Below are 23081 nucleotides of genomic sequence, written 5' to 3'. Positions count from 1 at the left end.
CGAAAATCATACAAGGACCTAAATAATTTGTATGATTTCTTAGAAGTCATACAAGAATCATACAATAAATTTTACTTGAGGCAAAGCCATGGAAAAGCAAATAGTGAGTTCCCAGAGCAACAAGTTATGCCGTAATTAACATTGGCAAACGCGAGAGAGCAAAAAAACGGAATTTCTATGTAATCATTCTAGTCTCATACTTCTCCATCCATTGTTTTTTGGGGTTTTTAGAAGTCTTATGAGATGTGAACTGAGAAACAGATCCCAGTTTTCCCGCAAGGATAATATATGATTTCCTAAGTTTCCCTCAAGAATCGTATATAATATCCTGGGTTTCACTCAAGAATCATATATGATTTCCTTGGTTCCATGCAAGGATCGTACTAGGAAATGCGTTTTGATTTCAATGACATAAAATATGATCCTGGTATGAAACCTAGGAAGTGGTAAACCGGGTAAGAAATCACCATTCCAAAAACTTTTTGACATTGTCATTTCCCAAAACGTGAAAGTGCGACGTAAATTAAACCATTAAGAGAAAATACGAAAACAAAAAATCGTCCACATCCCAATTTAAGTCGACAAAATTCTCTTAAAGTTGTCATCATTGGCATTTTTAAAGCTAAAGCTTTTGTAAAGAAACAATTCAATTAAAATCTGGACCCTTAATGAGACAAAGTCTGGATCCTATCTGATTTCTAGACGAGTCTAGACGAGTATTTTCATAAAGATTTTCGAACAGGCTCATGAGTGCACCAAAACGAAAAAAAGTTGGATGAAGCGGATGCATATTTGAGCAAGCTTCATTTTTAAAGGAACGTTTTCTATCCTTCGATACTTCGTTCTGTGTATGCCTGGAATATTAAGCGTGATACTGGTGGCTTGTAATTGCAAGAGCAATCAATTGCGAGCAGTGCAGCTCTTTTTCACTGAGTGAGCAAGAATACGTCGATGACTTATACAGACAAACATGGTTGTTCAGGAGGCTGCCATCAAAAAATGTCAAGTGTGGGTAGCTGATTGCTGCTACTGAGTTTGTCTCGCTAAAAATCTCTCTTGATCATGGGTTAAACAACACTTGCGGACAAATGCTTCTCGTTACATTTCTGGTACTTTTTAATAACGATTTTTTCAAGTTTATCCGATCAGTCAAGCCAAGAGGATACATCTCTTTTTCTTATTTCCTGGCATGTGAATGAGGAACGACTGCTAATGCTTGGAGCAAAATCAGCGCCTGGGTCTCTATCCTTTTTTTTACGGCATGCTTTCATATCCAAGGCTAAGTGTAGTGATCAATTTGAATATTGCAGCTCTAGCTCAAACTCTTTTTTTCAACTGGAACTCACTCTTCCCGAAAAAAAACTTGAACGAAACGTGCATGTCCAGCGTAGCGTTTTCCTCAGCCTTCATGGATTTTCTGCTTGAAGTTTTTGAACGGTTGTCTTCGGTTCCATTATTATTATTCCTCAATAACAAACAAAGAAACAGCTTTTATCAGCTTCAAGGACATGCCTTCCTGTTCATTGGTCTGTGGAACTTTAAGATTTTTTAGACTAATTCGAAATACTTTTTTGTCCCTGGATATATAGTAACTAGATGGAGTTTGAGCTGGGAACGTCCTGTCAGGAATAACTGTGAAAAATCTTGTGTTCGTCACTTTCCCATTCAACCTCGCCGGGTAATGGGACAAAGCTGACGAGTTTTTTCCGCAACTAACATAGTAAATTACAATCGGGAATTTGTTCAATTTAACGGGATCTATCGGGAAATGGAACTTTTCCGGCTTTCCCACCCGGAATTAGCGGTAATCCAGGCATTTGGCAAATGTAAAAGCGAAATTACTTGACATCCTAGACAATAAAAACACCAACATACAAACGAATATAGAGAAATTTGTCAAATCTGAAAGCATTTACCAAAATTTAAAAAAGTCCTGAAAACTCTGTTAGCCAACAAGCAGCGAATGCTTTTGCAAGTACTTGTTCCTGAAACAACAAGCAGAAAACAAAGGCTGATTGAGAATGAACCAATCAAAAAAGGCATCTGAGTATCTCGAATTCAAAGAAAAGTCATTTTAAAAAACTTTTGAAATGACCTTGCGAAATAGCAATCATGTTCAAACACCGAAATGGACTGAATCGGTCTAGCGGATGCATTGTTATGAAATTGAACTTCATGTGATTGCCGAACTGATGAAAGTAAAATTTAAAACTGTATTTGAAATACAAACTAACGACTAGACGGAAAAGTTAAATACAACAAGGCAGCAGTCAAGAGACGGAGGTTAAATTGTTAGGGAGTCTACGCAGGCGCAACTACTGTGAAAGTGGTCCAATACTAGATTCGAACGATCATCTCTTACTTTCTAGCCTAGTAAGCTACACAAAACAGCAACTGGTCTTCAGCGCTTGACCTTGCGCAGCTATCATAACTTGTTCTCACGTTCTTTCTTGTTCCTCAAGGCTTCATTTCTCTAAACAAGTAAACGCTGAACAAGTAAAGCTTCTGCTCAGGCTATATCAAGTTTATTTATGCAAAAATTACAATAGGTTGTTCTGTAATGGTTAAGTGACTCTGCTTGAAGTCATTGAAATATTCTGGCGTTTATCGAGAACCGCTAAGCGGCTCGAGATATTAAGTCAGAATTTCGAAGTGACTTCTGCAGAGTCATTCAACCATGCTTAGAACACGAAATGCGCACTTTTGAAAATGACACGATTCAACGCAATTCAACTTCTGGCTAAGTAGCAACTTCCGGCATTTTGACGTCTGGCACTGCAGACTTTCGGCATTTTAAAATGAGCACGTGAGTGTTTTAACTCTCATGAAAAAAAAATTACATGAAAAAAAATTGAAAAAGAACCAGAGTTTAGGTTTAGCTTTGGATGACCACAATTTTTTTTCAGCTCCCAATTTTTCAGTAAGTCTTCACAACCAATGGATTAACCAAGATACTCGACACAACTGTTGTTTCAAGATAAAAATTAAAATTAAAAATCTCGTATCAAAAATCCTGAAGATATTTTCCGTGGGAGAAACAAAAACGTGTGTTGCTAAGTTATCCAAGCTAACAAAAGGAACTGAAAAATGCTCAACCAAGTTAAGGAACAACTCTCCTCTGACGAAAAAAGCACTCTCTGTTTAACTGAAAACACACTAAGAGTTAACAAATTAAATTTTTCAATAAACTCTATTGCAAATATTGAGCGCAACGATACCCAGAAGAATAATGAGATGTTTTAGAGAGCTAATGAATGCAAACCCCAGTGATTCTGGAAATTTTATCGTGTAGGATCTGATTAGATGCTGATCAAAAATCTTTATCGTTTAGAAAGACCTTATCTGCTCTTACACGATAAAAATTCTGCACTACGTAAAGTTTATTCGCGTAAGATCTGATAAGATACTTATCAGATCTCATAAGATAATAAATCAATTTTGCTGAATTGTTATCTTATAATATATGATAGGTATCTTATCAGATCTTACCAATAAAAGTTTACGTATGGCCGAATTTTTATTGTGTAAGATCTGATAAAGCATGTTTTATTGATTTCAATATAACCGTATAACGTAGTCAAGTTCCTATGAAAGAAAAAAATAACTGGTCAACTAATCAATTTTGAATAGAAAAAATGTTGATTCTATTTTGACGGCAGTATTATTCTCAGTCTTAACTAGGTACTATTTATAAACTTAGCAGTCCACGATAGTTTTGGTCTTTGAAGAAGGTTTTACAGCCTGGTTTGATAATAACTGCATCAGAAAAAAGCCCATAAGAACTGAATAACCTTTTTCACAATGTCTTATAAGTCTCAGAAGACAATATGAGATAATTTTGTTTTTGTTGCTCTGACACTTGAATGTTGCATGCTGTAGTTTTTTGGCTATTGCTTAAAGCAACCCCGAATAAGAAAAACATGTCATACTTAAAGAATTTTTATCGTATAAGATCTGAAAAAAATCTTATCAAAAAGATGAGTCATAGCTTTCCAAATGTTTATCTTACAGGATCCTATAGAATTCTTATAAGATCTTACACAAAAATTTTTTGTCAGGCAGAATTTATATCATATAAATTCTTATAAGGCAAAATTTTTATTTTGTAAGATCTGACAAAAGTAAAATTTAATCGTGTAAGATCTTATCAGACCTGATAATTTTTTTTATCGTGTAAGACCTGACAAATTGTCTTATAAAGTCTTAGTCAGGCAACGCATAATCTTATAAGTACTTAAATGACAACTTTGTAAGAAATCTGTAAAAATTACACGATAAAATTTCTCAAATATCTGGGAATAGCATATTCGAAAACAAAATTTTCTTCAATGCTTCAAGGGCCTTCTGCTCATAAAATCAAAATTTTCTTCAATGCTTCAAGGGCCTTCTGCTCATAAAATCAAAATCAAGTTTCGGTCATATTTTACCGACTGGTTGTGTTTTTGATTTAGAAGAAACGGGAGTCAAAAGCAGAAAACCAAAGTTTCAATTAAACTGTGGAAAAAGGCGTCTATTACATGCCCACTGAGAGGACTACGATTTCGGTTTGTTCTGACAACAGAACCGAAACAAAATTCTACTAACGGCACTGAGCAGCAGTAGTGAACAAAAAATGTTTGCTGGGTGGCGTTCAAAAAAGAAGAAATAAATAATTTGTCAAAAAAATGAACTGACGAAGACCAAAGTAATGACCGAAAATCCTAAATATTAATGGCGATGCTTTCGCGGCTTTGCAATTGTTGGCAAAGACCTGTATTGATCCTTTTCTGTAAAACTTTAGCGCTAGAAAAAGGCTACACATTTAGAGCAATTAGGTAGCGTCTAAATGGACGAGCAGTGTCTATGATTATAGTACAGGAGTTGGACACTTGAAGTTTTCTAAAAACAGAAAAGCTAAAAATTGCTAGAGGAAGTTACCCAATCATAATGATCGGCTTCAATGGGACAGTATTGACTGGATAGGAACAAGAAACTTCAATTACCGTTGCAAAAACGGAAAACATTGAAACTGAAGGAATTTTAATGCAGCCAGGATCCACATGTATGCTGAAACCGCTCGACGAACGTTAATTTGTTAATTTGTGGTTGATTGAAATTTGCAATAAAAGATTGATTAGTAAGTATAATAGGCGGCTAGCTTATGCAGTGTTTAACCAATCATTTTTACAAGATTGTCTGTTTTAACAGTGATGTGTACAGTTGAGCAAGCATCGATGTCAAGGTCACTGAAACAGATGACACTGATGTCGGTAATAATTTTAACTTTACTCATCCTCACTCCAGCATCATATGGAACAGATACTGTGCAAAAAACTTGCCAACTCTAACCCGGGTCGAGAAATTTTCCGAAAATTATGTAAGAAATGCGCTGAAATGCGCTGATTTTTCCAAAAACTCAGCGCAAAAACCTTACATAATAATGCGCTGAAATGTGCTGAAATGCACTAAAACTTTCCAAGAAATGCGCTGAAAATAATCGGCCCAATTAACAATATTTACAACATTTAAGGGAAATAAGAATCCGGTGCAAAACAATGATCATCATGTTTGGTTAATCCAAAAGAGTGAAGATAGGGATCACTACAATTTTCCTCCCGTCATCGAATCTGATGACAAACCAGACGGGTGGAATCGATAGGCCAAAGTTCTATCAAAAGATAGGTGGCTAAAGTACCATACGTCAATCCTCTCGCTCACTCAAGTGTCATCAATCGGAACCGATGTTTATGCGAAGAAAAACGGGGCAGGATGTCTTGAAGCCCAGGATACCAAGACTGCCTGAGGTTAAAAAAAAACAGAACAAACTTAAAAGTCCTTAGTTAAAATAGGGGATCTTATCTATCATTGCGAGAGTTATGGAACCTCACTCGGCCGACATAGTTCTTTTAGCGCGTCAATCAGCTAATACAGACCAATACACGCAATCAGAGGAGAACACTTCGGACAAAAAGTTTTTTAAGCAGTTTTCAGAATGAAAAAAAATGTAAAAATCGAAACAACTGATGAAAAAGAACCTGCTAATTAATCACATTTCGTGCAGAAAAATTTAAAAGTTTTTTGTGTACTAATAGAAATTGTTTTTGAGTGCTAAAATGGTTGGATTATGGACTCCGCAAGCGGAATAAAAGCGCGTTTTAACTAAGTAAAAGAATTAAATCTCTCAAAACTGAGAGAATAACAAAAGGATATTTTACAGTAGAATTTAGAGATTTACAGGAGAGATCTAATTCATAGACCAAGATGGTGATTTAGTTTCAATCAATTACAACAATAATTTATTCTGTGTTTTTTCATAATCAACTTTGAACACTATATAGTAAAATTATAATCTTCTTGAGTCTTATCCTACTTAAGAAAAAGATTAGTTAACATTCTTCTGTTTTTTGCAAATTACTCGGATTATATCAGATAACTTTCTCTTTTTTCTGTCGTTTAAAAAGTAAGCTTGTGGTGTGTATGTGTAATCCATCTAATCTTTGAGTTAAGACTTGCAGATGACAACAGTTTTTAGGCATACTTGCTCTACTGTTGGATTGAACTTTTGCGCTTAACTCAGCCTATTTCAATATCGTTCAACCTTAGCTGGGCAATTTAAATGGTTTTTGACCCTAACTGAACCTGACCCCTTTTGACCCTAATTAACTTGTAAAGGGAGCAATATAGGGCTTAAAGAATTACAAAAGGTAATTAGAAAACGTAGTTTGCGGGAGGTCATAGGCGGCCAACCTTTTCTTTGTCGGGAGGTCAACCTTTTCTTTGTCTCAAATGGTAGAGCAGTCGTAAAAAGCGTCGATCAGAGTTATAAACTATTTGGTGATTATGGTTATTCGGACACCATTTTCGGATACCATAGACGAGGCAACATTGATTAAAATGTGGCCTCCTCATCGAGAAAACGACTCATGATTATAGCACTATTGTGTTCAATAATGTGTGAGAATGTGTCCCATCATGCTAAGTGTTAACTGGGAAGTTTTTGAGAAAAAAATATCGTGATTATCCCGTTATTTTGCAACAATTCAAGGGATGAAATTTTACCTGAACGGATGCATAAACTTTTATGAATTTACGTTATGATACAATGAGATTATGCGATAAAATGCCTCTATTAAAACAATTGCCTCAATTATAATAGGATCTGTAAATATCATAGGTTGGCGGTCAATTGATTTGACTAAATTTTTTTCAACTTTGCCAGTGTCGCAACCCTTTTTTTCAATCAAAATTTTATTTCCCTTGGTTTTTATTCAATATGTAAAATTTGCATTGAAAAGATATTGTTCTCAAGTTATAATTATTGTATCACAATTGAAACACACTCTTCCCGCCTCCCAAAATGCTTTCACTTCTTTTGAAACTTTTTTTATCATTCAGTTCGAGGCCAGCCTACTGGTACTTCTTTGATCAAAATGAATTCGTCCAACCAATTCTCCAGCGGTTTATAGAACTCAAGAGATGCCCTCGTGTTTACAGTGTCATCACCAGTAAAATCCTGAACAAAACATACCTTTTTTGGAAGAAAAGTTTTTGTTCATCACATTGATTTAGTAAATAAGTTATCTTCACAGAAGTCCAACTCAGAGTTTTATTTTACCAAATTATTCAGGATTATGAAAACACTCTGGCATGATGAGGCGTAATTTTTCAGAAGTCCTCCGGATAAACGTCAGGTATGATATCCAGGTTGAGGGGCCAGACCCAAGCGACCTCTGATCAGAACACTTGGTGTACAGTGCAACACAATATAAAAGTACAATGAAAAGTGATGGTTTAATGATAATCTTAACAAGTGGTCGCACGAAAGTCTTACCAGAGACCTGTTGGGTTTGGCACGGTCTGACCAAAAAGTAACTTGGCGCAAAATTTTGAAATGAGCGCACAAAAGTCTGGACTATAGTTGCAGGAAGATCTGATAAGAGCCCGAAGTCTTGGCATACTGCTCTGATTATACTTTTTACCAAAGCCCTATCACAGAGCCCTGAGTTGCTTGTTTTTTTTGAAAATTTTATTAAAAATTGCTTTACTTCATGAAAATCAATGTAGAATTCATTGAACCGATAAAATTTCTCTATTTTTAAAAAATAATAGGATCTGTAAATATCATAGGTTGGCGGTCGATTGAGCTGACTAATTTTTTTCAACTTTGCCAGTGTCACAAACTTTTTTTTTCAATTAAAATTTTGTTTTCCTTGGCTTTTATTAAATATGTAAAATTTGCATTGAAAAGATATTGTTCTCAAGTTCTAATTATTTTATCATAATTAAAGCACATGCTTCCCGCCTCCCAGAATGCTTTGACTTCTTTTGAAAATTTTATCCTTCAGTTCGAGACCAACCTACTGGTACTTCTTTGATACAAATGAATTCGTCCAACCAATCCTCCAGCGGTTTATAGAACTCAAGAGATGCCCTCGTGTTTACAGTATCATCACCAGTAAAATCCTGAACAAAACATACCTTTTTTCGGAAGAAAAGTTTTTGTTCATCACATTGATTTAGTAAAAATTTATCATCACAGAAGTCTAACTCAGAGATTTATTTTTCCAAATTGTTCAAGATTATGATACACTCTGGTATGATAAAGCATAAGTTTTCAGAAGTCATTCGGATAAACGTCAAGTGTGATATCTAGGTTGAGGCGCCAGACCCAACCGAACTCTGATCAGAACACTTGGGGTACAGTGAAACCCAAAAAAAACTGCCATGAAAAGTGATGGTTTAATGATATTCTTAACGATTGGCCGCAAAAGGTCTTACCAGAGACCTCTTGGGTTTGGCACGGTCTGACCAAAAAGGATGGTCTGGTAAAAATCCTAATCAAACTTGGCGCAAAATTTTGGAAGGAGCGCATAAAAGTCTGGACTATAGTTTCAGAAAGATCTGATAAGAGCCCGAAGGCTTGGCATACTGCTCTGATTATACTTTTTACCAAAGCCCTATCACAGAGCCCTGAGTTGCATGTTTTTTTGAAAATTTTATTAAAAATTGCTTTACTTCCTAAAAATCAATGTAGAATTCATTGAACCTATAAAATTTCTCTATTTTTAAAAAAGAAATTAAACGGAAAAGTGGATATTTCCGAAAGACGTGCTTTTTTTTTCAACAAACGTTAGGAAGACCATTCCTTTTGACTTACAATCTTCATACTGCTGGTAGTCTAGGATATAGATTTGGTTCACTTTAAACAACTCCTTAAGACCATTAAATTTTTCTGTTTTTGAAAAAACATTGAGCGGAAAATTCGATTTCTCCAGGTCAAACACGGAGTTATTTCCCCTATCCGAAGATGGTCCAATCAGAGGTTACACCAAGTGCAAAAACGTATACACATTTTTCTGGAGAACTTCTAATATTTTTAGGCATCGCAAATGCCTATAGTATAAAATGCTCTGATCAGCGGCCTTTTTGTTCTAGGAATAATTTGATCAGAGGTTTTTGTGATACAGTATTTCTATGTATCAAGCAGCTTCATAAAGATAAAAATTTGAGTCAAAAAATAAAATTAAATGAAGTTGATTTTTTGACAAAAAGCAATGTCTTAAAGTATTCTACTTTCATTATTTTGGTTTTTCCAGCCTTAAAATTGAAAAGAAACTCTGTACTTGAATACTTTTCCCAATTTTATAAAATAATGGAAAAATTTATATGAATGTCAAAATCACAGATCTACTTTAATTTTTTTTGTTATTTTTTTCAGAAAATTTGATACAAAATTGTTCAGTAATGTCTTCTATATCTTGTCGCAACATCTTTATCTATTTTGTTTTCAATAAACTTTTGGTCTTTCATCCTCTCTCTCTCTCTCGAAGACGGTACGTATTGATCCCTTGATCTAAAATTGATCAATTGATCCATTTTGAACTTTGAGAAATTGGAAAAAAGAACTTTTTTTGTAATTACAAAAACTTTTCATTATACAAAAACAGTAAACTACATAGAAAAATTCTGGCGATGCTTTTACCTTCCAATAATATATCAAACATTCAATCAAAGAATTTCCATATAACAATCTGGACTCTGACTTAAAAGGAAAAAAAGCTGCATACAGCTACTAGTCAACACTACTCTATCATCTGATAAGTTCAATGAGCTAAGTCTTGATTTTTCCTCAGTTTTTGCAGTTTGTCCTTTTTTACCTTGGCGATTTCACAAATTCAGTACCTTGGCGATTTCACAAATTCAGCCGGTTTTAGCTACTCAAATCAGAACGACTGAAAAACTACGAAACGTTTTTAAATCAACGCAAAACAAATAAGCCAAAAGAAAATAATTTTTTCAGAATTTGAACCAATACTTACCAAAAAAACGTGGAACTTTTATTGGTTTCAAAGTAATTTTTTCTATCATAATAATCCAAGAACGAAAATAAATCGTTAAGAAAAAAAATTCTTTTTAACATTTAAGATTCAACAACATTGAAATAAAAGAAAAATTAGCTATCATTTTTGAGGAAATTTTTCCCGACGGATTCCTCGTAACTCACTTCTTATTGTCAAATATACATGTCAAAAATTTAAGACACACAAATTTGATTCAACAGAGAGAACAAGATCAAAAAAACAAAAGACCAAAACTGTTAAAAATTTTGTAACAACAATAGGAAAACAAATAGTCAGAAGGCTCAAGAGTAGACTGACTCTAAACAAAACTTCATTTAAGTTCTCGGCAAAGTATTATTTAATAAACAAAACGGATGCTATTTTTATTTTTACTTATAAACTTTATAGAGATAAACTGTGGAAAAACAAAAAAATCATATTATGATGAAAAATTTATGAACGGTTTCTCAACAGATCATGTTATACATTTTTGTCTGAATCAATGCTGTGATGCCTATAAGAGAAAAAATGAACCATTTTTACCCATAAAACCGGTGAGGAAAGTAATAGCAACAAAGAACAAAACAAATTCAGAACCTGATTGAATTTAAAATCTGTTTTGAACAAAAATTTCTGCAAGGTGTTAGATCCGAAAATTTGCTCTGGAAAGTTTTGTAATAACACATCTTTTATAATAGTGTCAACCAATGCCACCCACTTAAAAGAAAAAATCCCAGAAAGAGAAGAAATGAAATTAGGAAAAAAACCCAAAAGTATCAACTATTTCAGTGAAAACTGTCCAATTTCAAAATGTCCCCTCTAGTAACACAACTCATAAAATAGTTCGAATTAAATCGTCGATAAATAATTGAAACCAATAAAACATTCCGAAAAAACAGAAACGAAAAAAATAATGCAGAATATTCGAAAACAGGTCAAATAATAACAAAATTTAATTAATTTTCTATACAAAAAAACGTCTACAAATTTCCAAGATTAATTAGAATGCTGTGTTTGATTAAGCGACTCTCTAAGTACTAAAAGAAATTGATTTAGTATGGAACAAAAAACAAAGACGCCAAAAAATTTGGAAACCAAAATTTTCCACAATTTTTTCCAATATCCCAAATCTATACTTGAAAGCTCCCAATTGCAAACAACCTAAACGATTTGGGATCTAAAACAGTCTTCTTTAACGTTTTGCGTGCATTTCCAGTTTCAAATTCACTCCAACTTCATTTGAGTTAAAAAGGTTACCACTCTATTGCGACTCTTCGAGAAGCATAACGCCTGTTTCAGCTGGAAATAAAGAAGATTCACATTGCTCTTCATTGAGCTACTGTAAACGCTCCAGCAATATAGCAGTAATGCTAATTGAGGCGGAATAAAAAACCGCTAATGCCACACAAATTTTGATTTTTTTTCGAAATTAAAGAGCACCCAATTATTAGACTTTTCGGATCTATTCTATTTTGCCCCCCCCCCCCCCAAAAAAATAGTGGGCTTATATCTTTTACACCCCCAGGTACAAGTGCTATTTTTTATATAGTAACGTGCTATATAACCATATATAATTCGTAACTGGGGCGTAAAAACACTGGGGGAAACAGAGTAGATCCGATTTTTCAGTTGAATGTAGAGGCTATTAACATTATGGTATTGTCAGAACCTAATAACTTTACCTTTAGTAATATTTTCCAATTGACAGATTTTCCTTTGCTCAGCATTTCTCGGAACTTCAGAGTAGCTTCTGGTCTTCCGTCAATGCTACAGTTCAGAAGGTGATGGTATTCTTGTCCGGAATCCTTACAAATGGCCTCCAGGAACTGGAACTGGTGAACTCTGGCTATGACATAGCGAGTAAGGAGTGGAACTGATGCAGCCACGTGGAATTTGGCAATCACGTCGAAATACTCTTCGCCTCGTATCTCACCGTATGGAGTCGAAATTCCCTGCAAAAAGTTACGTAATTTCTGCGTAATTTGTATAATTATGTAATTTGTAAAAAGGTATCTCGTGCCCAACTGAAAGTATATATCAGTACTGGGTAAGTTTATTTTAAGTCTACATTTCTTTCTCCGTACTGGGAAAGTCTTAAAAGTATGGCAGCTCTTGGCTAGGACGTGCCTAAAGTGGACTTGACGATGTCAGCTCCTGGATGAAATGAAGAAAGCACCCCCCCCCCCATAATAGCATTGATGGGGTGGGGTATACCTTTATATGCTCTAGACTCATGAAAATGAGGGGATGCGGGATAGGGTGCATCTTTTTTTCATTCATTCATTAAACCACCACTTAAACTAAATTAACTCTAAAGAATGAAATCTGATAATAAGTTTGAGACCTGATAATTCTGCCTCAAGTCCCACCAGTGTTTGTTCAGCTCGTCATCACTGATTTTTCCAGTGTAAAAATCGAAAATCCATTTGTCAATTGTATAACTGAACAAGCTAATTGGGATATCTATCAACGCCAGTGACATCAGCTGGTTGATTAATAACTGATGGCGATCTGCTGGTTCGTCCACAAGACCTTCACCAATAAGGTGGTTTAGTCCAGATGTCAGAAGTTGTATTGTGTTGCCAATTGCTTCGTGGAAGCCTGGACTACCTCCTAATGACAATGCATTCAAAAGAAAGTTAGAGCATCGTTGTTTTAATGTCAGTTTCAGAAAAAACACTCTGTTAAGATCCGTTTAAAACCTCCCGGGTTGAGGTTTCAGTGAAATGCGAAGTAAATTTTGTCGTAAGTTCACTGGCCGCGGTATGTGTTAATGTTACCTTCGGATTGTAATGATGATTGATACACATATAAATCTGAGAATCAGTGAAAATAAGTCAGTTTTTAGGCACAAAGTACCCGCAGCCCTCATTTATGAATCCGGCGAAAAAACTCACTTTCTATAAAAGTTTCAATTGCCGAAATATTTTTAATATTAATTCCGAATCGATAACTATTGCAATAATAAGAAAAAAAATTGACAACTTTTTAAGAAACCGTTTTTTTCACGATGAAATTTTCTTTGGCTAGAAACCAAAAGCTCCCAGGTTGAGGTCCAGACCGAAATGGCTTCTGATCAGACCGTCCCAGACTGAAGTATCTTCTAATTTGACTGTCGTGCGCTCGATGCTCCGTGTGTACTTAAAGTGCGCTCGAAAATCTTCTCTGATCAGACCATTATGCTCTCAAAAGTCATCCCTTGATCAGAGTAGTCATCGAAATAGCCTCTGATAAGTCAAAAGTTCGCTCAAAATTACCTTTGATCAGACAAAAGTGCGCTCGAAGTTGCCTCTGTCTAGACTAAAGTGCGTTCAAAATCTTATATTCCAATAACGAAAAGCCAATTCTAAATGTACTGCAAACGAAAATAAAAATAAAATAAGTGCCAAAAAATTAATTGAGTGTGCCACTAATTTACGTTTTTAACTGAAAAAATGAACTTAGACAGCTTTGCATAAAAACCTCTTGATCTACTTTGATCCAAAATTTTTCCCTGAGGGGACCGGCAGTTGCTATCAGTTGGCCCATTGGTTCTGATCAACGCATCAGAGTTTTAGATGCAGTGCTGATCAGAATGCTGCTTTATTGTTGACTCTTATCAGAGACAACAAATATCAGCAAAAAAGAGACAAAAAACTTGAAAATAAAATTCAATGGTTTGGCTTTTAGTCAGTAGAGTGTGCGCTCGAATCGACCTCTGATCAGACTAGTGTGCGCTTAAATCTACCTCTGATCAAACCATCCCAGGCCGAAGTGATCTTTGATCAGGTAAATTCCAGACCATTGTCCAGACGAAAGTGCGCTCGAAGCCTTTTCCAGACCATGTAATTCGAGCACACCGAGAACGTGTTCGCGCTCGAAGATAGTCAGATCAGAGCTCACTTCGACCTGCGTTGGCACTTTTCAAGTTCCTCCAAAAACATCTTCTTTTCAAAATCCATCTTCTATGATCAACTACAATATTTAGTTTTAAATAATTTGTTGTTTTGAAATCGGTCAACCTTTTTATTGACACTTTTGAATTCTCATTACCCTTCAGAACAAACCATGTTTGAATTCCAGAAAAAAAAGTAATACAAAAATAAATTCAGTAGAACAATCGTTCAAAATTACTGTAGTAACTCTCCCATAATTCAAAATAGAAAAAACTAGAAAATTCTGACAATTATTTTAAAATTTTTGCTGTATTTTTTCTGTATTACTTGCTTTTTCAACCAAAAAACTCACAATACGTCAACAAGAAGGTCGCACGCTTTTAATTGCAAAAACCTCTGAAAATGAAACCTCATTATTTCACAAACTACATGTTTGATTTGGTTCATTTTTACCATTACCTGCATTGAATACCAGGGCTTTTCACGAACAAGTTTGCCTAAATTTGAATTATTAGAAGGGGAGCTAATAAAAACTTGAAAGTTTTTTCATGTATTAAGATTGCCTTTAGATATAGGACTTAATAGATATCCCTACTTCACTCTTTTGAGATAGAACCCTCTTTATCATCCACAATCTTTCATATGTCTACTGATTCAAAACAATTTGCTCTGATATTCATTTTAGATTTTAAGTTATTTTCAAAAAACGTATTTTTTAGTCTCCACCTTAACATAGCTGAAATTCAGAAAATTTGGTATTTATTTCATATTACTTTAATTGTCTTTGTTGATTAGTTTTGTGCTCAAATTCCAGCTAGCAGAGTCCTATGCCATCGGTTTTAATTGTATTTGCTCTTTTTTTACACTTTCTTCATATATTTGCTTTTCTTAATTTTCTTAAGGTGATAGTTTTTCCTGTACGAAAAGTTGCATTTGACTAAGAAAACGGAAAAGCTGTTAAATTAAAAGAAGATTCTGTTGATTTTTACCAAATAAGCTCTGCAACGTATAGTTAATTTATGAAAAATGGTTTGGTTTTGCTCTTTTTGATCTTTAGAGGGCATATACTCATTTAAATATTTCGCACGATTTGTTTAGCTTTATATTTTAAGCCTTTAAATCTTGTGTTGGAAAATTGAACAAAAGAACTAACCGTCCCATATTACAATCTTTTCTATTCTTTCTAATTCGAGAGAAGTTTATGCCGTGGACAAGGCGGCCTTAAAACTTATTTGACCATAATATTATTGACCTAAGATGGTTCAACACATTTGGTCCGCTGACTTTGACAACCTCAAAAAACTCTTTGAAAAAAGTAACAATGTCCTTCTGGAGCCCGCCTTGGTGGTATGTCACATCGGTCAACTGAAGTCAAAAGTTGGAATATTAGGAATATCATTATCATGTTGCCTACAGAAAAAAGAAAAAACCTAGTTTTCTTCAAATGAGGAGAGCAGAACTCAGAAGACAATTTGCCTGTAAACTAAGCAGACCAGCAAGCAGCAAAGCTAATCTTGATAAATATCTTGCCCTTGACACAGAATACTTGAAGAGATAGAACATTGCAACACACGGGTCTCCTCACGTATCTCAAGAGAAACAATGAAACTTGTCTTCGCGATGAAAAACACTTTTGGCATTGTGGGATCAGAAGAAGAAGAAGAAGAAGAAGAAGAAGAAGTCAACGTAGACGACGAAGTCAGTAAGTTTTGTCAAAGAAGCAATACTTTGACAAATTTCATTGATATATGGAGATAAAGAGGAAACAGGGCCAAAAATTGAGCCAACGGAGATCACCAAAGCAACTGAGACACAAAGGCATAATCGAAAAGTTTTCACAAGTTGAAAGAAAATGCCAAGTTCAACTGAGGCCTGAATATCAGACGCAGAAGTTGAAAACTGAACAGTAAGGACGAGCTATAGAGACTGAAGAGCAATTGAGACAACTTGAGAAGCAGAAGACACTCGAAAGGCTGAAACTTGAAATTGGCATCAACGAACGTCATCCTGATAATTGGGAAAAACCACTTGTACCATCTAGGAGAAATTTTTCAGGCAGTATTAGCGGCAGCAACGATTTTAGGCATTATAAACTGAAGTCTTAACGCTTATTCAAACACAGCTTGACAATCAACAAAATGAAAAACGTTTTGCAGCTTCATCTCAGCCGAAATACACTAATAGCTGGTTTGGGTCACTGATGTCTCAAAACAACTCTTTGAGAGATGGTGTCTTTGACAGTGGCCAGTTAGACACCTTCCGGGAATGGTGAACTCAAAACAAAGGCAACATCGTAAGCTTAGATTTCGGATACTTCGTAATAAAGTTCGAAGCACGGCTCTATTCAGTATGATATGTAACCGGTAAGTTCTGCAGTTGACTGCATTTTTAAAAAAATAAAAGTCAATATTGGCAGTCCCCTCGATTGGCCAGAATTGAGAGGCCTGTTTTTGTTGCCAGTTGATTGTAGTACCATGTCAGGTGACAATAAAATGTTGTCTTTGAAAACGCTGTTAACTGGGCCTGCAAAAAGAGCGCTGGCTATATGGTTTATTTTGGCTTTATATAAAACACGGCTTAGAAAACACTTCAGCGCAAATTCAGTCAGCCTCAGTTGATAACAGGATCGCAATTCAAAATCATCCACAATTCCTACTATGCGGTAGTGGGAGTTTTGTTGTCTTCATTGACACAGTTGGAAACTGGGTAAACGTTCTGCAACATTTCGGTTAAAGCAGCGTTTTGTGTTCATCAAATATTCTAGACATGATAAGTAATAAACTACCGAAGGACATAAAAAGGAGATGGTTCACACGCATTGAAAATGCGTCGCATAGGTTGAAACTGTCAAATTTGTTGAATTGATCAAATTGCTACAGGAAGAATCTTTGGTTTAAGATCAATTGAAAGCCGCAGCAAAAAAGCACTTTCGAGAGAGTTCATATAAAGGAAGACAAAATTGCTGATCAAATAAAGAAAACTAAAAGGCTCCATTTTTACTTACGATGTAGAGATAGGTTTTCAGAGATGCACTTTCGATGACTGAGACCATCCTCTTTAAATATTTGATAAATTCAAACTCTCACAGAACGTTCAGAAGCTGTGAAACGAGCTATCTTCTGCTTCAAATGCTTTAAGAGAAACTTAATTGCGCCAGAGATTGCACATCCAAGCTCAAATAAGGAATAGACGGCTGTGAAAGAAATAATATTTTCATGTTACACAACAACATTCAAACTGTGACACACGAGCTAGACCAGTCGCCAGAACAAACAAGCTGAACCAACATAACAAAAGTGAAAGTTTTTTCAGACAAAAGCCACCTCCAAGTAGCACGCTTAAGACAAAACTTTTGTCGAAACAAAAGCAGTTTGAAACAGCCTCCTGTCAATCTTGGGTAGACGAAGAATTGACACAATCTCTGGGCCTTGGTGAAAAAAACTTTGATGTCAGTAATTGGATTTTACAGTTCAAAATCAATCAATTGTTTGAAAGTACCGGTCAAGATCAGGCAGGACGTTGAAATCAGCGGCAAGAAAAAACAATAGCAAGTGGCTAATAACTACCTTGTAGTTAGAACATGCGTTTACAATATAATCGAGCTAAGTAAAGGTTATCTTCATTTATTAGGCATAAGACTGAAGAAAACTTACGGGAAAGACGCAAAAGTTGTTCTTAGCCATGACGCTTACTCCCAAAAAGACCTTTAGAGTACAACAATATGGAAATTTTTCTCCATGAGCAGTAATAGTTTCATTAGGCTGGACGCTAAGTGGTCCACTGTTAGATAGTGAAAGAGCAGAGAGTACAGAGCGATAACCAAAAGAATCATGAGCTAACACTAATTGTACAAAAAAGTTTTGGGAAATCGAATCCTACGGCACAACATTTCAAGTAAACAGGAGATCACTCGCACATAAAAAGTGTCTTGAAAAACTAGGTACTACAAGGGTATAGCTACCAGAACGTTCCAAGCTCAAATGCTTTTTACTGAACATAAAACACAAAACTTGATTGTAAATTTTTTCAGCCCTCGCACAACTAAGATTGCTCGAAAGATGATAAGCGGAAAACGAGTCATTAAAAATGAAAAAGAGTGATTCAATAAAAAAAGATTTATGAAAAGTTTATATCTCGTTGCTTCAAAAAAGTGATCTTTAACATCAGGATGTTTAAAATCTGCATCATCAAACCCCAGAGAACTAGAGAAACCAAGAAAAGTTTGCAATGCTGCAAAAATTTTGAGGATACTGCTCGAACAACGTTTTGATGAAAGGTCCCAATCTTTTGCAAAATCTAGTTGGAGTCTTTTTTAGAGTTCAAAACAATTGTGTTGCTCTAGCTGAAAATATTGAAGAATTCTTTTTGCTAAATAAATTGCCTGAACAAAAAAACGCTAGTTTAAGTTTCTGTGGACAGATGAAGACGGTAAGCTGTACAAAAGGCACACTTTTCGAGCTAAGTTGTCTCCCACTTGCGCTAAATATGCCCTGCAGCAGTGTCTAAAACAATATAGAACCAAACATCGTATTGCATTGCAAGTACAAATGTAAAACACTTATGTGGACGATATGTTTCTCTCAATTCACACAACTGAAAAATCGTCTGAAGTAATCCATGAACTGAAACAATTCTTACCAAAAGGAGGCTACAACCTCACAAAACTGTATTTTAGTTTAGAAGAAACTTTTGGAAACAATGAAATTACACCAATAGAAAACAAAGACAACCCTAAGGTTTTGGGACGTGAATGGATAGCAGGCCATGGTCGGTTAACTGATCGGAAAGACAAAGGTTTTCTCCAGAAAATGAATCGGACGCACAGACATAGTTTTTCAACATTTTTGCAAGTTTTCGATACTTTGGGACGCATGGTACCATATGTCATTCGAGGAAGGTTGTTAACGAACGGAATCTGACAGACACTTGGTCAAAAGTAGGACTCGCCTATAGCTGAAGACATAAACACTGAGTTTAACAACTTGGTGCGAGAATGGAGTACCTCAGAAAAATTATCCGTTCCAGCAATACAATCAGATATCTTGTGACAGAGTTGAACTACACGCCTTTGGACACGCGTCAGAAGATGCCTTTTTGTGCAGTAAAAATGCGTTGTAATCACTGAACCAAACAGCGACGGACTACTAAGTTTTATTGTTGGAGAAACAAGGGTGGCTTCAATGAAGCAACATTCTTTATCAAAACTGGAGTTAATGGCAGCAGTTACAGCAAACAGAATCAAAGATTTATTTTTGAAAGAACCAAAAAGTTTTGTTTGTGTCAATCTATTTGTGGAGCGATTCAACTACTGTTTTACGATGGTTGCGTAGTAGTGACAAAGAACAGCCCACTGTTGTTGCTATTCGGCTAGCGGAAAATCCAGACAGTTCAACAATTGATTAGTGGAAACATGTAGCTGGAGCTGACATTTCAGCTGATCTGCGAACGAGAGGTCTTGTCATAAACGATTTGATGCAAAATGTTTGGATAACCAGACCCTATTGGCTGAAAAGCGAACAAAAAAAGAAAAAGAAGATTGGGAGCAAGAAGAAGTAGTGCCCGATCAAAAAGAAGTATTTGCCAGTAACTCAAACAACAATTACGCTCTGATTGATTAGAAACGATTCAGTAACTTCGGAAAGCTTAGAAATGTAAATGCGAGAACATTGAATCTGTAAAAGGGGAATAATGAAATAACCCCTGATTTGCTTGAACAAGCAGAGAGTCAAATATGGTCCACTTGAAGAAGCCGGCCTCGGTTTCTGAGAAAAACATCCTGTAATCTTACTGCACACTCATCCAGAAGTGAAGTTAAATCTCTGGTTTCAGCATCAGCACAACAATCATCAAGGTGTTGGACATATTAGAGCTGAAATTGAAAGAGAGCTTCGGGTAACTGGTCTAAGAAACACGCTGAGACTGTTTAAAAACCAATGTCTATACCGTAATTTATAGGAAAGCAAAAAATTGATGTCAGTGATGCCAAATTTACCAATCGTCAGAAAAGAAAATAAGGTAATGTGATTTACAAACAACGGAGTAGACTACTTTGGAAACTTTCCAATTAAACTATTCAAAAGAAAAGTGCAGAGTTGGACATGTCTACGCACCTGTCTTAGTTTCAGATCTTTAAATCGTTGGATACAAAATTTTTTTTTTGAAGCAGTTCATCGGTTTATAACGGGAAGAAAAAAACTAAAATCTGTAATTTCTGACAAGGGAAGTATTTTTGTAGGTATAGCGAGCGAACTCAAAGCGGCCTTCAAAGAATTGAATCATTTTGAAAAGCGAAGCAATTTAGCACAAAACGGAATACAATGGACTATAAGCTCCCCCTGCAGCTCCACATATTGCTGATGTAAAGGAGTCATTAGTGATATCGAGCCAAAGAGCGGTTTTCAGTTTTTTGGGCAGAGAATCTTTGAAAGAGAAAAAACATCCAACCAGAAATTTGCGTAGCGGAAAAATTGCTCAACATTAAACCTCTAACAGCAGTTAGTAGCGATGTTGACGGTTTGGATAGGATAACAACGAATCATTTCCTTGTTGGAGGAGCAAACTCGTCATATCCATTTCTCTATTTAGCAATAACAAAGCTTCATACCGAAAAATTTTGCAACACATCAGCCAGAAAATGAAAATCATTTGGAAGTGTTGGATGAGCGAGCCTCTACCATCTTTTCAACGCAATGCAAAATGAAGAACTTGATCAGGCGCTGACATCAAAGATGGAAACCTTGTCTGGACGGTTAACGAGAAAGAGAGCTACCTCAACTACCCTTTAGCCAGAATTCTGAAATTTTACACTATTTACACTTAAAAAATTTCCCCATTTATTAAAATTGCTTATCGTACTTAAATGATAACCATACTCCTCCATCCTTTTGAGATAGAACCCTCGTTTTCACTCAAAATGTATATCTTTCGTATTTTCATTGATTCACAAAAACTGACCTTGACTTTTTTAGTTTCTGGGTTTTTGCGAAAAAGCCGTATATATTAGTCCAAAATTTGACATAGCTGAAAATGTGAACATTTGTTGTATAGTTTATATTACTTTAATTATACTTGTTCATTAAATGTATACTCAAATTCCAGCTAGCACAGTGCTGTTTAATCTGTTTCAATCAAATTTGGTGATTTTTCATAGGCCTTCTTCAGATATTTGCCGTAACTAAATTTTCTCAAGCAATAAATTTCCTGTACGTTAGGTTGTTTTTGATTAAGAAAACGGAATTGCAGTTAAATTAAAAGAAGATTTTGTTGGTATTTACAATAATTTTTCTGAAGTTTGCGTAAATTTATAAAGATGATTTGGTTTTGCTTTCGTTGATATTTAGAGGGCGTATATCTATTTGAAGATTACGCACGTTTTGTTTTGCTTTAATTTTTTTGCTTTTAAAACCGCCCACTGATTATGTCTTTTCTAATCACACTAGTGCGAAGGAAATTTTCACCGGGGACAGTGTGGCCCTAAACATTAGTTAAATATGATAGACCGAAACACATCTAGTGGGATGAGGAAATATGCCCAATTGGATTTTTTGATCAGTCAAATTGGACCTATCGATATAATCATCGTTGAGAATTGTGAGTTGCATCATTAGAAAGCCCGTTTAGCGTAAAATAAAGTTAAAGGAGATTAATTAGAATTTTTTTCGAGGAGTTATCTGGGTTTAAAGCATTGTGAACATTTAACTGACTTATGTTGTTTTTGATTACATTTTCTGTATTTCTTTCGCACGTTTTCGTCAAATTTGCTGAAATATAAGGAAAATTTCTCACATGAATGCTATTGGTTTCACCAATAAAAGTAGAAGAAAGTCGCAAAATTATTTGGTTCAAATTTGGCGGAATGGTTTTGTCGAAGTTCAGACTGTTTCGTCAAAATTATCATTTTTACCATTTTTATTTTAACAAGTTCGCTATTATTTCGCACAATTACGTCGTTTTAAGGGACGAGAAGCATTAACGAGGTTAATTTTGGTCCCATCAACGACCTGGTTGATCAGAAATTATTTGGAATTAACCGTTTTTATCTCATTGATGTGAACTTGTTTATAGCTGAGTCTCGGTTAAAACAAGTCGCATAATTTTTTCAGACAAATGAAGTTTGTTCTTTACAGCGACTTTGATTCATGGTACTAAGGCTTGAATACTATGAGTTTTCATAAAAATTTCATATTTTTGCACATCTGCCCATCCTTGAGATTTTTAGTGTTTTGCCTCATTATCACATTCGTTATTACCCCCCCCCCTGCGTTGGAAGAATGGGCAATAAAATAAAATATAAAATAAAATAAAGAATGGGCAATAAACTTGAAAGTATAAAACTCCCGTTTTGAACAGCTTAAGCGTTTTGAAACCGTATTTTTGCTAATTTATATTGAGATGTTGATTTTTGCCTATATTTGACCTTCTTCTCGTAGCCGTTTTTTGTTCTTTCTTTTCCAATTTTGCTAGGCAATTGAATCAAAAATTGGTTGAGCAGTTTCGATCGTTATGATTGAACGTACAATACGAATTCTTTCTTTTATACAGTAATATAGATTTTTCAAATGTTTAAGATTGAAAAAAGTTCAAACAAAACTAAAGTTGTTACAGACAAATCTACTCTGTAATTGGCTGCAAAAAATGGTATCAGTCAGTTCTAGTGGCAACAGAAAAGAAAAATTTTAGATCGTTTCTATGACTTTTTCAAAAATTGGAGCACAGACGCATGTCACACAAAAAAAACTTAATCTCACAAAAAAACTTTTTAAGGTAAAATGTGAAGAATCTACGAGTAGTTTTTCTCTCTTGCTTCAGATCTGAATTTTTGTCTAAAATGTGTTATTAGTTTTACAAAACCCGACTATTAGAATTCATTTTGAAGAAAAATCCGTTA

The 23081-nt window shown here is 35.2% G+C and overlaps 1 protein-coding gene across 1 annotated transcript in view; it reads right to left on the bottom strand.

Annotated features, from left to right (window-relative positions):
- Window positions 1–7332: 7332 nt before the first annotated feature.
- The window catches only part of LOC142354139 (angiotensin-converting enzyme-related protein-like), a 48419-nt gene continuing 32670 nt past the window's right edge, over window positions 7333–23081 (bottom strand). The window contains exons 8-11 of the mRNA XM_075406406.1: window positions 12664–12932; window positions 12002–12271; window positions 8337–8442; window positions 7333–7492 (exon numbers count right to left, since the gene is read on the bottom strand). Coding sequence (XP_075262521.1) covers window positions 7479–7492; window positions 8337–8442; window positions 12002–12271; window positions 12664–12932 — 659 coding nt within the window. The 3' untranslated portion in view covers window positions 7333–7478. The remainder of the gene's footprint in view (window positions 7493–8336; window positions 8443–12001; window positions 12272–12663; window positions 12933–23081) is intronic.

Source organism: Convolutriloba macropyga, chromosome 15 (assembly GCF_964194025.1).
Source record: "Convolutriloba macropyga chromosome 15, txConMacr16.3, whole genome shotgun sequence".
Taxonomy (NCBI): Eukaryota; Metazoa; Xenacoelomorpha; order Acoela; family Convolutidae; genus Convolutriloba; species Convolutriloba macropyga.
Note: the sequence above shows the minus strand (reverse complement) of the source record. Positions and strands in the feature narration are given on the sequence as shown.